This window comes from Drosophila miranda (assembly GCF_003369915.1).
Source record: "Drosophila miranda strain MSH22 chromosome Y unlocalized genomic scaffold, D.miranda_PacBio2.1 Contig_Y2_pilon, whole genome shotgun sequence".
NCBI lineage: Eukaryota > Metazoa > Arthropoda > Insecta > Diptera > Drosophilidae > Drosophila > Drosophila miranda.
This window is the reverse complement of record NW_022881614.1, coordinates 8,563,419-8,581,025: the sequence shown is the minus strand read 5'-3', so window position 1 is coordinate 8,581,025 and position 17,607 is coordinate 8,563,419. Positions and strand designations below refer to the sequence as shown.

At 38.9% G+C, this 17,607-nt stretch overlaps 1 protein-coding gene across 3 annotated transcripts; it reads right to left on the bottom strand.

Annotated features, from left to right (window-relative positions):
• Positions 1 to 511: 511 nt before the first annotated feature.
• Positions 512 to 11,872, bottom strand: LOC117192672. 3 transcript variants are annotated; one of them, XM_033397392.1, is made up of 6 exons: positions 11,803 to 11,872; positions 11,544 to 11,744; positions 11,306 to 11,486; positions 10,999 to 11,257; positions 10,681 to 10,941; positions 512 to 850 (listed from the first exon to the last, which is right to left on the bottom strand). In XM_033397392.1, the coding sequence occupies exons 3-6, from the start codon at positions 11,423 to 11,425 to the stop codon at positions 720 to 722; spliced, it is 771 nt and encodes a 256-aa protein (XP_033253283.1). In that variant the 5' UTR covers positions 11,426 to 11,486; positions 11,544 to 11,744; positions 11,803 to 11,872; the 3' UTR covers positions 512 to 719. The 3 variants fall into 3 exon arrangements, with proteins under 3 accessions (XP_033253283.1, XP_033253285.1, XP_033253284.1); XM_033397394.1 differs by lacking the exon at positions 512 to 850 and adding an exon at positions 938 to 1,073 and having other exon boundaries at positions 10,884 to 10,941; positions 11,544 to 11,835; XM_033397393.1 differs by lacking the exon at positions 512 to 850 and having other exon boundaries at positions 10,340 to 10,941; positions 11,544 to 11,835.
• Positions 11,873 to 17,607: the final 5,735 nt, after the last annotated feature.

The following is a 17,607-nucleotide window of genomic DNA, read 5'->3' as shown; positions in this document are numbered from 1 at the left end:
CCTTTTATTTTATTGCTTATAAAATTAAAATTTGTACATTGCTGCATTGGACAAGAGGGTGACTCCAAAGCGCGTCTTGAAAAATACTGGAAAATACTACAAAAAGCATACAAATTTGCAAGGTGTGTGAGCTAGACATGGTGTTTAAAATAAATTATAGAATTAAATATATTTAAAAATAGTAAAATCGTGACATATAGAGGCTCATATTTATGTTAATGCGCTTAAATTATATATGTGCAACTATATATATATGAACTTTATTTCATTTTGCAAGCCTAACTAGCAATACTATAAAAGCAGCTTATTTAAGAATTGTATAGTTCATAGTCAGTAAAGCATAATTTTACCATTCATATGCTCATCAATAATTGTATTCGTGAGCCTCTGACCCGGAAACCGTTGAACGAAAGACCCAGAAACGATATTGGGATTAAAAAACAGTACACTACACAATTTTGACAAGAAAATTCAATTCAAAAGGTTCCCGCCAAAACCAACTGCGTGTCTGTTGAGTATCAAAATATTTGCCAAAGCAAACAAATTGTTTATTTTATCGTTTGTCCAATCGACGTTTCACATCTCTCAAAAATGCCCATGGTTCCCCATTATGCGCCTAGTTTACATTAATTATAATAATCTTAAATGTTTGAAAATGTGGACAGATCTTTCTTTCCTGTTCAAACATTAGGTCTTGAGGGACACTTTCAATATTTTCTTTAGCAAACCATAATTAAAATAGTGGAACTAGTTAGTCGGTTGTTTCGATTTTGAGAACAAATTTCTCCATTATAGCATTGACGCTTGCGCTCCTTGAGCTGTTGCTGCATTAGGTCTGAGATCTGTGTGCCTAGATCCAAAAGCGCGTCCGTATTGGCTTATGTGCGCCAAGCGCACATAAGCCATGTCCCGCATGTCAAGCGAGTTTGTCTATTCATGTCCCGCAGCTCCTTTAAATGTCCATTAGCATCGGCACCGTGCTCTCGTGTTCAATTTCCAATTCATTTACATCATTTTGAACCAGCTTGCGCTTTTTGGCAGATGGAGTTTGCGAAGTGCTAGTGCGCTCCAATTTCACGCCAGTTTGCGGCTTGATATTTTTGTCTTACCGTCATCTGTGGCTGTGACCTCGTCGTGGTCGGTCTTGATGTCCTGCAGTTGCAAACGGTTGGAAATTTCAGGACGTGCCTTTGGACGAGATTCGACTACTCTGTCGGGCTTATCATACAAGTCACAGATCACGACCACTGCATCCTCTAGAGCAGGGAGTGTATCCTGATACAGCGAGCCTTTGCCGCAGGCATTTGAATCTTCCAGCATGTTATTGTTAATCTTTTTACGAATGCAGCTTTTCCAGTCTTTCCATACCTATCAAGAGCCAAGTGAGATGACGGAACATAGCGCAATTGCTCGGCACTTACTCTTTTCCACTCACAAACTTCTTTGACAGGCGGACCCACGCTATTTAACTCCTTTGAAAGCCGCTTCCAGGCGGCTTCAGCTGCCAGCTTATCACCCTTGAGGTAGTTTTTGGCTATCATTGGGTGTCTCTCCATAAATGCGATGAATATGGCATCTTGCTGCGCAGTTCTGTGTTTGCCCCTGTATACAATGAGGTGGTAAGTATACATTTTTACGAACATTTTCAACATTATTTACATGTTCCGTGGTTTTTTGTTTGACTGATTGGTCAGTTTGGCCTTTGGATTCGTTGTCACAAATCTGTGTTTTTGTATCTATTAGCAGGAGTTGGACCCACTTTTACGCCCACTATCTCCACCACGCCAAGCAGCACAGCATGCAGCGCACGGGGAGAGGACAATCCGGCGTTCACTTCAGCAGTAGCAGGGACTTGAATCTCTCCAGATTTACATAAATCGGATCTATTAATTTATTTATTTACGAAATATTTATTTACCTTATCAGTGTTACCGTGAACTTATCGATCAAATATACGGTCGGACTCTTAGAAATATACCAAAATACACCGTCTCATTTTAAAAATATACCGTAAATATACTGACCTTTTATTAAGACCTTTATTATTAAGACCTTTTCTCAAATTGATATGTTTTTGACTTATTCATGTGTATTATTAGTATCTTGTATATATTTATCTCGATCCTGATACCTACTGAGCCTTGGAAGACAAACATATTCACAAATCTATAACATCCAATTTCCCCCAGGTTATGTGTGCATGGAATTAGCAGCATGTTTGTGTATGGAATGAGACTCATTATTCCAAAAGCGAAACTGCGGCAAATCGGGTATTGCCTATATTTCAAGCTATATAGATGCCCACTTAGCTTTATCCCATAGATAAATACATTTTTTACAAGATTGCCTCTTTTAATTACCTTAATGTATTTTATTTTGACTAAAATACGGTTTTCAAGGAAATGTTGCCGCAACAGTGTGTATGGAATAGGACTCATTGTTGCTAAAGCGAACTGTGGCGAACTCAAATTCGATTCAAAAAACGACCAGTTCTTTGTTCCGTTAAATAATACTATCTATATAGAACATTTAGCCATGCCCACTCAATTTTGTACGATTGATGAATCAATTCTATACATGATTGGCCTATTCGAAATACTTGCTTTTATTGGATTTCTGTATAGCATTGAAAATTAAATTAATAGATTGATGAAATTGACAAAAATACCATGGGAGCGCGACGAAAACCAGTATTTCTACAGTATGACCCTCAGAACAGCACCGAAATATACCGCCTCATTTTAAAAATATACCGTAAATATACTGACGAATTCAAGTTCTATTTTACATATTCCTCGTTTTTAATATTCCGACGAATATTACTAGCTATATAGAACATTTAGCCATGCCCACATAGTTTTATACGCTTTATCAATCAATTTTTTACTTAACTGGCTTATTTTTAATACTTGCTTTTATTGGATTTTGCGTAAAAAGAGGTTTTAGCGAAATAAGTCAAACAAAAAACAAGTAGCGAAATAGGTCTATCAAAACAAACGAAAAAAGAAATTGCTCAATTTTGATATTCCCTTGAATAATGCTGACTAACTAAATCTCTCAGCAATGCCCACATAGTTTTATCCTGTTGATGAATAAATTTTCTACAAGATTGGATAGTTTTTAATCCTTGCTTTTATTGTATTTATTGTAAAAAAAGGTTAAAACGAAAAAGTTCACCAAAAAAAAGAGTCGCTATATTGCGTGTAAGCCGTAGTATAGGCCTTTGTACACACTATTTTGTTAATTTTATATGAAAGTATAAATATTGATATGAAGATAAAACGTAACTAATAAAGACCTTTTCTCAAATTTACATTTTTTTAGACATATTCATGTATATGATGAGTGTTTTGTATATATATCTCGATCCTGATACCTATTCTTGTAGGGACCAAGAAGACAATAAGCTTTAAAATATCGTTGAAATATTGAAAATAATATTAAATAATATTGAATAATATTAAAATATATTGAAAATAAATTGTTTTTGCCTGGGATGACAAACATATTCACAATTCTAGAACATCCATTTCCCCAGGGTATCCAAAATGTTGCATGAGTCTGGCCCATACAAATTGAATGTTGGGACACTGTTGAGCTGAAAAAGGACATTGTGGCGAGGAATAAACCCATCAGAGGAAATCCCAAAAAAATCCCACCAAACTTAAGCGCCAAATAGAAATTGGTTTTTGGTTTTCTCGTATCTTTAAAATTGTGGATGCCGCAGATTTTCGTCCGTTGTGGGGGCGAAAGTGGGCGGGGCGAAGTTTTGAAATATTTTTGTAGCAGTGACATATCACAGAAGTCTGGATACAAAACATCGTTGCTCTAGCTCTTATAGTCTTTGAGCACTAGGCGCTGAAGGGGACGGACAGACGGACGGACGGACAGACGGACAGACAGACATGGCTCAATCGACTCGGCTATTGATGCTGATCAAGAATATATATACTTTATGGGGTCGGAAACGATTCCTTCTGGACGTTACACACATCCACTTTTACCACAAATCTAATATACCCCAATACTCATTTTGAGTATCGGGTATAAAAATGAAATCCGCGCCAGCTGGCTTGCTCAGAAATATACCGAAATACACTTCACAGTTTCAAAAAATACCAATAATATACCAAACCCATCATGCTCCTCGTTTTCTATATTCGGTTCAATATTACTAGCCAGCTGGGACCCCTTCCTTGGAAAAATAATTGTATCCGATTGATGAATCTACCCTCAACAAGATTGGTTAATTCTAAGGACACCTTTTATTTTATTGCTTATAAAATTAAAATTTGTACATTGCTGCATTGGACAAGAGGGTGACTCCAAAGCGCGTCTTGAAAAATACTGGAAAATACTACTAAAAGCATACAAATTTGCAAGGTGTGTGAGCTAGACATGGTGTTTAAAATAAATTATAGAATTAAATATATTTAAAAATAGTAAAATCGTGACATATAGAGGCTCATATTTATGTTAATGAGCTTAAATTATATATGTGCAACTATATATATATGAACTTTATTTCATTTTGCAAGCCTAACTAGCAATACTATAAAAGCAGCTTATTTAAGAATTGTATAGTTCATAGTCATTAATGTGTAAACTTTTAATAGCACGGTTTTATTATATGTTCTTCTTTCTTGATCGGCGTATTCGAATGAATGTGTGTTGGCATATCGATACTTGTCGAGGACAAGTATCGATATATCGAGTACATTGGTATTTCTTATAATACTATCGATGAGTAAATCTTAAACTAATATTCAAATCTTATAAACTAATATTCATATCTTACATTCGGGCAACCTGACTACAGATCGCCCACGATCTACACACTAAGGCATACAGCTGGTTAAACTTTTCTTATTCGGTATTGTCTTACTTAACATACTATTTCATCGATTAACAACATGAGACCATAGTTTTATCCTTGCACTCTACCCAGGGTTTAAGCCTTGCTGGTTCTAATATACTTCGGAATGGCATTTGCGTCAACTGACAGTCCTCAATGTCGACAACCTCATAACGATCATTATCCAATACTCTATTGATCCTGTACGGTCCTCGATACTTTGGTGCGAACTTCTTATTGATCCCCGGTGTTGTGTCCACATGCCGGACTGCTACATAGTCACCAGGTTCATACTTGAATGGGGCTCTATGTTTATGGGCATACATCTTCTCATTTCTTTTCTGCGACAACCGTATGTTCTCACTTGCTATTTCTCTTATAGTTTCCAACTCTCTAAGTTCTGACGCTAACTTCTCCTCTAGGTATTCGGTTAATTCATCTACAACGGGTCCTTTCTGGGGTATTCCAAATAACAATGTGCTAGGTGTCTTTTTCGTACTGCTGTTAACCGAGTTATTAATGGCGTGCTCTACCTTGCTCATCAACCTATACCAATCGGCTTGCTCAAGGGGCTCTGACAGTTTTCCTAACATAGGAGTAAGAACACGATTCACCCGCTCCACTTGGCCATTCGCCTGCGGTGCACCTGTAGCTACCTTAATGTGCTCTATCCCGCTCTCATGCAGAAAACTAGAGAACTCTAACGAGGTGAAACAGGTCCCACGATCTGATATTATCCTAGTAGGGCGACTATAGAAATCAAAATATTTACTTAAGGCATCCTTCGCTTCCCGCGTGCTGGTACTATTAACCGGGAACAATTTGACAAACTTAGTGAATGCATCTATTACCACAAGGAGGTGTTTTCGCTTAGATCTAATACTCGGCAACGGACCCAAATGATCAACATGTAGGGTATGAAAAGGAACACACGACTTTGGGATACTATGGAGCGTTCTGTTATGGATTGTTTTAGGCATCGCGAGTAGTATACACGGTAGACAGTTTCTGATGAAACTTGCCACTTTACTTCTCATTGACGGAAACCAGTAGGTCCTCAAAAGGGCACTCAAGCACTTCTCTGCGGCCAGATGTCCTAGTTTTTCGTGTGACCGCCTTATCAACTGCTCTTCCATACACATTGGTACATAGAAACATAGTTTGTTTTCACAACTCCTCTTGTAAACAATACCATCTATCATTTCAAAATCTACTTCAATTCCATCCTCTAGCATTTTTCGAATCCTAACTACTTCCTTGTCTCGCATCTGTTCTGTTTGCAATATCAAATCAACATCTTCTGGCGTTGCACCTACTACCCCAACTATCAATGATTTTAGTAATCTTACCTCCTGAAACTCTAACTTGTCCCTCTCTACTGTATCCTCAACACATTTTTTCTCTTTATCTGAATTCCTACTACTAATGTACTTTACTCCCCCCACCACATCGTTAACGCTTCCTCTACATTGGCTCAAATCTCTAATTTCAATCTTCCATCCATCCTTTTCCCTATATTCACTATTCTCTATGTTATCTCTACAATCACCACCAAGGTTCTCTCTATCTTCAGACTTCCACCTATTTCCCAATCTTTTTCCTACTGCACTTGATTCTCCACACTCAATCGCAGGGTTCTGTACGGTACTACTACGCTCTCTACTGATATTTAATTCTCTACACTTAATCAAAGGGTTCTCTACGGTACCTCTATGCTCACTACCAGTGTTGTCTCTACTTACACTATTCCTTGTATATTGCTTTCTACTCTCATCTTTTTCTAAATTAGACTTTTCTAAACCGTATTTGACTCTATAACCATCCTCTAACATATTCGTCACTTGATCTTGTCTGCTCAGCGCATCAACGTGCGCCATACTGGCCCCAGGTCTGTGCATAATGGAGTAATCATAGTTCTCTAACTCTAGGGACCACCGTGCTATCTTAGGACTAATTGACTTTCTGGTTAACGTCTGTACTAACGAATTACAATCCGTGATGATTTTGAAGGACCTATGCTCCAAATATGCTCTAAAACGCCTCAATGCATAAATTATAGCCAATGTCTCTAGTTCGAAACTATGATAACGTGATTCTCTTTCTGTTGTTTTGCCGGAATAATAGGACACAGGGTGCATCTTCCCATCATCTTGTCTTTGCATCAGTATTGCGCCATAACCGTATGAACTTGCGTCTGTATGTAATTCCGTTTCTCTATTTGGGCTAAAAATGGCTAATACCGGAGGATTTGCCAACGCATTCTTAAGAGTTTCAAACGTCTTCACCTGTTCTCTATTCATGGGAAACGGACCACCTTCTTTTAACAACTGCACCAAGGGCTTAGCTGTCGTCGCGAATGACAACATGAAACGTCGAAAATACGAAAAGAATCCCAAGCATGAGTGCAGTGCTTTTACATTTTGAGGGACTGGGTATTTTTTCAAGGCCTCAATATGGGAATCACTAGGAACTATTCCGTTTTGATTAACTTTATACCCCAGGAAATCGATGTTTCGATTGACAAACCTACACTTTTTTAGATTTATCTCTAAATTTTGCTCGCTAAACCGAATGCATAGTCTTTTTAATATATCCATGTGTTCTTCAACTGTTTTAGTCGCTACTAATATATCATCCATGTACACTACAATGCTTTTGTTCCTAATAAAGTCTCTCAAGAGCTCCGAAATAAATCTCTGAAAAATAGCGGATCCATTTTTTAACCCAAAGGGCATTCTCAAGTACTCATACTGTCCTTGCGGTGTCACAAACGATGTATACGGAACTGATTTTTCTTCTACGCCTATTTGATGATACCCACTTTTCAAATCCATAATGGAAAAACAGCACTTGTTTTCTAAAAACTCAAGACAGTCCTCAATAAGGGGCAATGGGAAATTATCTTTAACAATTCGTTTGTTCAGACCACGGTAATCGACACACATTCGAAGTTCTCCTGATTTTTTTTTTACTAGGACCAACGGGGAAGCATAAGGAGACTCACTATGACGGATTACTTTCTTTTCTAACAGATCATCTACTATTTCAGCTACTTTCTCTCTCTCATGGTAGGATAAACGACGCGGAGTACAATGAAATGGTGTTGTTTCTGTTACACGAATCTGCATCTGATACTTTGGTGGTGCTTTAAAGTCAAATTCTTTGTGTAAATAGTATGTCTTAATAACTTCCCTACACTTTTCTGCAAGAGTGAGGCCAAATTCGAAACCTACGTTAATATGTTCCTCTTCATCAATCTCTACCGACGCACAAAAGTTACTGAATTCGTCGCCTTGATTCATATTCTCGATGGCCATTTTGTCATTCCTTGAGTTTTCTTGTGTCTGATTTTTAAATGGATTAGAACGTTTGATTAGCTCGCTTCTTTCTGATTGATTACCATCTAACTTATCATATAGTCTTATGTTAATATTATTTTTACGTTCGGTGAATAAAGACGCGCAGGTTAAACTAATAGCTTTTTGCTTTAACGAACTTAATGATGTGTGTTGCTTCGCATTGATATTTTTCTTATGAACTAATTTTACTTCAATAACTTTAAGGGCATCGCGTCCCAACAATACCGGCAAAGGCAGCATGTTATCATCTACGATGTTTAATAAAACGATATATTTCTTTGTGCAAAATTCAATATGGCACTTAAATTTTCCCCATATGGGAATTGGTTGTCCTCCTAGTCCATAGTATTTCCTAACTTCATTATAGGCTTCAACTATAGCCGACTTCGGTATCAAAGACTTTTGAATAAAACTTACAGGGCTTCCTGTATCAAATAGACTAAAAATACTGACGCCTCTTTGTTCACCAAACGGAAGTCATAAAGTGATTAACTGGACAGCCGCTAAATCGTCGTTGTTTTTTTCTCCTGGTCGCTCCTCATCTTGAACTGCAGCTACCCTAGTGGCCATCTTTCGTTTCGGGCACTGCGAATATAGGTGGCTGGTACTCCAACAGTTAAAACATGCCCCATCCGGTCTCTTTGGCTGACTGCATTCCTTCATAACGTGCCCAAATTGCCGACAGTTGTAGCAACGCATTGCGCCACCACCTTGCTGCTGCCCAACTGCCATACTCACATTTAGTTTTCCCTTTGTCATACCTTCGCTACGAATTGCTACGACGCCAGGAGCTCTTCTGACCTTATCATAGGTGACCATCTTGTCACGCAACTCGTTGAGTGTGCTGCAATATAGCATGGATGCTGCCATGCCCGTCTTGTCCTGCAGTTCCTCTACGATGAATTTGACCACATCGCTCGTGGCCATGTCTGCTTGCGCCGCTATGCTGCACATTGCGACGAAATATTGCAATGCGCTTTCATTATTTGCAATTTTCTGTGCCTCCAGTCGCTTTCCAATGTCCCACGCTGTCACTTTCTGCTCAAAGACGTTGAGCAATTCTGCTCGCATCAATTGCCAAGTCAAAGGCGCCACATGGTCGATGTACGCCTTCGCCGATCCGCCTAGCAGCCGCTTCGCTAATATCCAGCATTTGGACTCGGATACACCACGGAAATTCATAATGTCCTCAAAGTTACTTATCCAACTGGTTACAGCCTGGTCGTCATCTCCAGAAAATGGACGCATCAACGCCTCAATGTGTGTCAAGTCGATGCAATCTCTCGGCGTTTCCAACTCCATAGCCTCTTTCTCCGTTTTCAATATGCTTAATTTGAGATCAGCTAAGCGCTTGCGAGAAACGTACAATTGTTCCAACTGCTGCAAACGGCGCGATTCTTCTTCGTGTTCATCTGATCGCATGGTCAATTTCGAACAAGCGTTGTCTTGTCGCGGCATGAATGCTTCTCGAGCCTTCTGCACATTTTCACCATATTCTTCTGGCGCCGCTTTTACTGCGTGTTGTGCACTACGGTTGTCTCTATCTATCTCGCGCTCAACCGGGACTGCAAAAATGTCTGCCTGCATAGTCTCGTCTGCGCTTGGCGCCGTATTTCCTAGCTCATGCGTGTCTTCCATGATTTTTTTCACTGCTGTACGTAATTGGTGTATGTTAGCATCTTGATCAAAATATACGTTATGTCGCTACGCAATATGTCGCTAAGTTCACTTTTGGTTTTCGCTCTTATGTCTGCATTGTTCATCGCAGAGTTTTTTTTTTTTTTTTTTTTTTTGGGCAAACCCCACACCTGATTTCTTGATCGGCGTATTCGAATGAATGTGTGTTGGCATATCGATACTTGTGGAGGACAAGTATCGATATATCGAGTACATTGGTATTTCTTATAATACTATCGATGAGTAAATCTTAAACTAATATTCAAATCTTATAAACTAATATTCATATCTTACAAATGCATAATTTTCCCATTCATATGCTCATCAATAATTGTATTCGTGAGCCTCTGACCCAGAAACGATATTGGGATTAAAAAACAGTAAACTACACAATTTTGACAAGAAAATTCAATTCAAAAGGTTCCCGCCAAAACCAACTGCGTGTCTGTTGAGTATCAAAATATTTGCCAAAGCAAACAAATTGTTTATTTTATCGTTTGTCCAATCGACGTTTCACATCTCTCAAAAATGCCCATGGTTCCCCATTATGCGCCTAGTTTACATTAATTATAATAATCTTAAATGTTTGAAAAAGTGGACAGATCTTTCTTTCCTGGTCAAACATTAGGTCTTGAGGGACACTTTCAATATTTTCTTTAGCAAACCATAATTAAAATAGTGGAACTAGTTAGTCGGTTGTTTCGATTTTGAGAAAAAATTTCTCCATTATAGCATTAAGACGCTTGCGCTCCTTGAGCTGTTGCTGCATTAGGTCTGAGATCTGTGTGCCTAGAGCCAAAAGCGCGTCCGTATTGGCTTCTGTGCGCTGGGCGTTCAAGCGAGTTTGTCTATTCATGTCCCGCATCTCCTTTGCAATGTCCATTAGCATCGGCACCGTGCTCTCGTGTTCAATTTCTAATTCATTTACATCATTTTGAACCAGCTTGCGTTTTTTGGCAGATGGAGTTTGCGAAGTGCTAGTGCGCTCCAATTTCACGCCCATATGTCTGTCATTGATCCGGCTGGAGCAGTCATCTTCTTCCTCATCATCTTTACATAAAAAAAAATAGTACATACATTTTTTGCGGCTTGATATTTTTGTCTTACCGTCATCTGTGGCTGTGACCTCGTCGTGGTCGGTCTTGATGTCCTGCAGTTGCAAACGGTTGGAAATTTCAGGACGTGCCTTTGGACGAGATTCGACTACTCTGTCGGGCTTATCATACAAGTCACAGATCACGGCCACTGCATCCTCTAGAGCAGGGAGTGTATCCTGATACAGCGAGCCTTTGCCGCAGGCATTTGAATCTTCCAGCCTGTTATTGTTAATCTTTTTACGAATGCAGCTTTTCCAGTCTTTCCATACCTATCAAGAGCCAAGTGAGATGACGGAACGCAATTGCTCGGCACTTACTCTTTTCCACTCACAAACTTCTTTGACAGGCGGACCCACGCTATTTAACTCCTTTGAAAGCCGCTTCCAGGCGGCTTCAGCTGCCAGCTTATCACCCTTGAGGTAGTTTTTGACTATCATTGGGTGTCTCTACATAAATGCGATGAATATGGCATCTTTCTGCGCAGTTCTGTGTTTGCCCCTGTATACAATGAGGTGGTAAGTATAAATTTTTACGAACATTTTCAACATTATTTACATGTTCCGTGGTTTTTTGTTTGACTGATTGGTCAGTTTGGTCTTTGGATTCGTTGTCACAAATCTGTGTTTTTGTATATATTAGCAGGAGTTGGACCCACTTTTACGCCCACTATCTCCACCACGCCAAGCAGCACAGCCTGCAGCGCACGGGGAGAGGACAATCCGGCGTTCACTTCAGCAGTAGCAGGGACTTGAATCTCTCCAGATTTACATAAATCGGATCTATTAATTTATTTATTTACGAAATATTTATTTACCTTATCAGTGTTACCGTGAACTTATCGATCAAATATACGGTCGGACTCTTAGAAATATACCAAAATACACCGTCTCATTTTAAAAATATACCGTAAATATACTGACGAATTCAAGTTCTATTTTATATATTCCTCGTTTTTGATATTCCGTCGAATATTACTAGCTATATAGAACATTTAGCCGTGCCCACATAATTTTAGCTCATTGATGAATACATTTTCTACACAATTGGTTAGTTTTTAGTCCTTGCTTTTATTGTATTTTGACTAAAACAAGGTTTAAACAAAATAGTTCAACAAAATAAACAGTCGCAATGTTGCTAGTATTTGAAGACATGATACGTGTATAGGCCTTTGTGCACCCTATTTCGTTGATTTTATATGTAGATCAACCGCAATTTATTAAGACCTTTTCTCAAATTTATATGTTTTTGACTTATTCATGTGTATTATTAGTATCTTGTATATATTTATCTCGATCCTGATACCTACTGAGCCTTGGAAGACAAACATATTCACAAATCTATAACATCCAATTTCCCCCAGGTTATGTGTGCATAGAATTAGCAGCATGTTTGTGTATGGAATGAGACTCATTATTGCAAAAGCGAAACTGCGGCGAATCGGGTATTGCCTATATTTCAAGCTATATAGATGCCCACTTAGCTTTATCCCATAGATAAATACATTTTTTATAAGATTGCTTCTTTTAATTACCTTAATGTATTTTATTTTGACTGAAATACGGTTTTCAAGGAAATGTTGCCGCAACAGTGTGTATGGAATAGGACTCATTGTTGCTAAAGCGAACTGTGGCGAACTCAAATTCGATTCAAAAAACGACCAGTTCTTTGTTCCGTTGAATAATACTATCTATATAGAACATTTAGCCATGCCCACTCAATTTTGTACGATTTATGAATCAATTCTATACATGATTGGCCTATTCGAAATACTTGCTTTTATTGGATTTCTATATAGCATTGAAAATTAAATTAATAGATTGATGAAATTGACAAAAATACCATGGGAGCGCGGCGAAAACCAGTATTTCTACAGTATGACCCTCAGAACAGCACCGAAATATACCGCCTCATTTTAAAAATATACCGTAAATATACCGACGAATTCAAGTTCTATTTTACATATTCCTCGTTTTTGATATTCCGACGAATATTACTAGCTATATAGAACATTTAGCCATGCCCACATAATTTTATACGCTTTATCAATAAATTTTTTACTTAACTGGCTAATTCTTAATACTTGCTTTTATTGGATTTTGCGAAAAAAGAGGTTTTAGCGATGTTCGGAGCAGAACCCAGCCGATTAGGTGCTTGCCAAATAGCACCTAATCTTGGCCCTCAGCCGCTTATTTTGTTTGTTACTTATGTCTATGTCACTCATTTGTTTGTTAAAGCTCTGCGCTTGCTTGCCCTGCTAAACGCTCTCTGCCAGCTCGCTCTTCGCTATCTCCGCTTTGCGTCTGCCTACCGACGTCGGCCAAGCGAAGCTGCGCTTAGCGATCGGAGCGGCAATGTAAAGGGCAGGCAAGCCACACTTGCAATTTGGATGTCACGCATTAAAGAACATATCGTAATTTTATTTCTGCGCCGAGTTTTATTTAATTCGAAATAATTAGTCGGCCGATTGGGGATAAAAAACATTATCTCCACAAGCGAAATAAGTCAAACAAAAAACAAGTAGCGAAATAGGTCTATCAAAACAAACGAAAAAGGAAATTGCTCAATTTTGATATTCCCTTGAATAATGCTGACTAACTAAATCTCTCAGCAATGCCCACATAGTTTTATCCTGTTGATAAATAAATTTTCTACAAGATTGGATAGTTTTTAATCCTTGCTTTTATTGTATTTATTGTAAAAAAAGGTTAAAACGAAAAAGTTCACCAAAAAAAAGAGTCGCTATATTGCGTGTAAGCCGTAGTATAGGCCTTTGTACACACTCTTTTGTTAATTTTATATGAAAGTATAAATATTGATATGAAGATAAAACGTAACTAATAAAGACCTTTTCTCAAATTTACATTTTTTTAGACATATTCATGTATATGATGAGTGTTTTGTATATATATCTCGATTCTGATACCTATTCTTGTAGGGACCAAGAAGACAATAAGCTTTAAAATATCGTTGAAATATTGAAAATAATATTAAATAATATTGAATAATATTAAAATATATTGAAAATAAATTGTTTTTGCCTGGGATGACAAACATATTCACAATTCTAGAACATCCATTTCCCCAGGGTATCCAAAATGTTGCATGAGTCTCGCCCATACAAATTGAATGTTGGGACACTGTTGAGCTGAAAAAGGACATTGTGGCGAGGAAAAATCCCATCAGAGGAAATCCCAAAAAAATCCCACCAAACTTAAGCGCCAAATAGAAATTGGTTTTTGGTTTTCTCGTATCTTTAAAATTGTGGATGCCACAGATTTTCGTCCTTTCTGGGGGCGGAAGTGGGCGGGGCAAAGTTTTGAAATATTCTTGTAGCAGTGACATATCACAGAAGTCTGGATCCAAAACATCGTTGCTCTAGCTTTTATAGTCTTTGAGCACTAGGCGCTGAAGGGGACGGACAGACGGACGGACGGACAGACAGGGCTCAATCGACTCGGCTATTGATGCTGATCAAGAATATATATACTTTATGGGGTCGGAAACGATTCCTTCTGGACGTTACACACATCCACTTTTACCACAAATCTAATATACCCCAATACTCATTCGAAGCAAACAAGAGCAAGACAAAAGGTGCTGATGACGATGAGAGGAATCCTAAGGCTACATCCTACTACACTCTTTACACCCAGTAAAAAAATGATGAATACATGAACAGAGAGGTTGAACTTTATTTTTATACCCGATACTCAAAATGAGTATTGGGGTATATTAGATTTGTGGTAAAAGTGGATGTGTGTAACGTCCAGAAGGAATCGTTTCCGACCCCATAAAGTATATATATTCTTGATCAGCATCAATAGCCGAGTCGATTGAGCCATGTCTGTCTGTCCGTCCGTCCGTCTGTCCGTCTGTCCGTCCCCTTCAGCGCCTAGTACTCAAAGACTATAAGAGCTAGAGCAACGATGTTTTGTATCCAGACTTCTGTGATATGTCACTGCTACAAAAATATTTCAAAACTTCGCCCCGCCCACTTCCGCCCCCACAAATGACGAAAATCTGTGGCATCTACATTTTTAAAGATACGATAAAACCAAAAACGCAGAATCGTAGAGGATGACTATATACTCTAGAGTGTAAAATCTCAACCAGATCGTATAATTATTATAGCCAGAATCAAGAAAACAATTTCATTCTTTCTCGCTCTGTCTCTCTCTAACATTCAGGTTTCCTTGTCGGTTTTGCCAATTGCAAAATAGGAGTTCAAGGATCTCAGAAACTATAAGAGCCAGAGCAACCAAATTTGGTATCCACACTCCTGTGATATCGGACCTTGACCGTTTCGTGTCCAAATTTCGCCACACCCCCTTCCGCCCCCGCAAAGGACGAAAATCTGGGGCATCCACAAATCTCAGAGACTATTAAGGCTAGAGTAACCAAATTTGGTATCCGCACTCCTGTTAGATCTCACTACAAAACGTATATATCAGAATTTCGCCCCACCCCCTTCCGCCCCCACAAAGGACCAAAATCTGTTGCATCCACAATATTGCACATTCGAGAAAACTAAAAACGCAGAATCATATATAATGACCATATCTATCAGATTGATGAATCTGGATCAGATCAGATCATTTTTATAGCCAATAGGAACAAATCAATTTGCAGTGGCTACGCAGCGCCCGACGTCACGCTCAGACTGATTTTCTGTCTCTCTCGCACGCACTCTTTGTCGTGTCGTTTAATATTAGCGGCGTCTGCCGGAGGAGAGCCATACTGACTAAGTATCGGGTATAAATGTAGAGTTGCGGTTCCACAGCAACTCACAACGTTCCCCCTCGTTAACATTGCAGTTTAAGAACTCGAACACATACATAACATACATACATTCATAGTGCCAGCAGTTCTGACGAGCACTGGGTGCCAAGGTTCCATGTGCTTGAATGTCCGAAGGAAATTAATTTAGTTTTGCCCATTTGATGGGCTTCCCAATAAAAATACATTGAATTTAAATTCCGATACATATTTATTTAAGCTTTTATTGCTTTCAATATTAGAACTCAATATGCTTTCGAAGCATTATTATTATTAATTTATTAGTATTATTAGTTTGTAGCAAAGTGCAAAACAAAACGAGGGGGAACGTTGTGAGTTGCTGCGGACACCGCAACGCTACATTTATACCCGATACTTAGTCAGTATGGCTCTTCTCCGGCAGACGCCGCTAATATTAAACGACACGACAAAGAGTGCGTGCGAGAGAGACAGAAAATCAGTCTGAGCGTGACGTCGGGCGCTGCGTAGCCACTGCAAATTGATATCTTGCTTTTGGCTACAAAAATGATCCGATCTGATCCAGGTTCAGCAATCTGATAGATATAGTCTATGATTCTGCGTTTTTAGTTTTCTCGAATGTGCAATATTGTGGATGCAACAGATTTTGGTCCTTTGTGTGGGCGGAAAGGGGTGGGGCGAAATTTTGAGATACGCGTTTTATAGTAAGATCTAACAGGAGTGCGGATACCAAACTTGGTTACTCTAGCCTTAATAGTCTCTGAGATTTGTGGATGCCCCAGATTTTCGTCCTTTGCGGGGGCGGAATGGGGTGTGGCGAAGCTTTGAAACAAACTCGTCTCGGTCCGATATATTAGGAGTGTGGATACCTAATTTGGTTGCTCTAGCTTTTGTAGTCTCTGAGATCTAGGCGGTAATGTTTTACTCTAAGCAAAGCCGCCTATGCTACGTGTGTGTTAGAGAGAGACAGGGCGAGAAAAAATGAAATTGTTTTCTTGATGCTGGCTATAATAAGAATACGATCCAATTCAGATTCCGCAGTCTTAAAGATATGGTCATTCTCTACAATTCTACGTTTTTGGTTTTCTCATATCTTTAAAATTGTGGATGCCACAGATTTTCGTCGTTTGTGGGGGCGGAAGTGGGCGGGGCGAAATTTTGAGATATACGTTTTATAGTGAGATCTAACAGGAGTGCGGATACTAAATTTGGTTACTCTAGCCTTAATAGTCTCTGAGATTTGTGCATATCCCCAGATTTTCATCTTTTGCGGGGGCGGAAGGGGGTGTGGCGAAATTTTGAAACAAACTCGTCTCGGTCCGATATATTAGGAGTGTGGATACCAAATTTGGTTGCTCTAGCTTTTATAGTCTCTGAGATCTAGGCGCTAATGTTTTATTCTAAGCAAAGCCGGCTATGCTACGTGTGTGTTAGAGAGAAACAGGGCGAGAAAAAATTTAATTGTTTTCTTGATTCTGGCTATAATAATTATACGATCTGGTTCAGATTTTGCACTCTAGAAGATATAGTTATCTTCTACGATTCTGCGTTTTTAGTTTTCTCGTATCCTCAATATTGTGGATGCAACAGATTTTCGTCCTTTGTGTGGGCGGAAGGGGGTGGGGCGAAATTTTGAGATATACGTTTTATAGCGAGATCTAACAGGAGTGCGGATACTAAATTTGGTTACTCTAGCCTTAATAGTCTCTGAGATTTGTGAATATCCCCAGATTTTCGTCCTTTGCGGGGGCCGAAGGGGGTGTGGCGAAATTTTGAAACAAACTCGTCTCGGTCCGATATATTAGGAGTGTGGATACCAAAATTGGTTGCTCTAGCTTTTATAGTCTCTGAGATCTAGGCGCTA

Excerpts from the sequence above, each read along its gene's own strand:
- LOC117192672 (XM_033397392.1), bottom strand. The coding sequence starts at position 11,425 with ATGATAGTCAAAAACTACCTCAAGGGTGATAAGCTGGCAGCTGAAGCC. Across the intron at positions 10,942-10,998 it reads GGTCACAGCCACAGATGACG|ATGATGAGGAAGAAGATGAC; the intron begins GTAAGACAAAAA and ends TTTTATGTAAAG. Across the intron at positions 851-10,680 it reads GGACGCGCTTTTGGCTCTAG|GCACACAGATCTCAGACCTA; the intron begins GCACACAGATCT and ends TTTTGGATCTAG.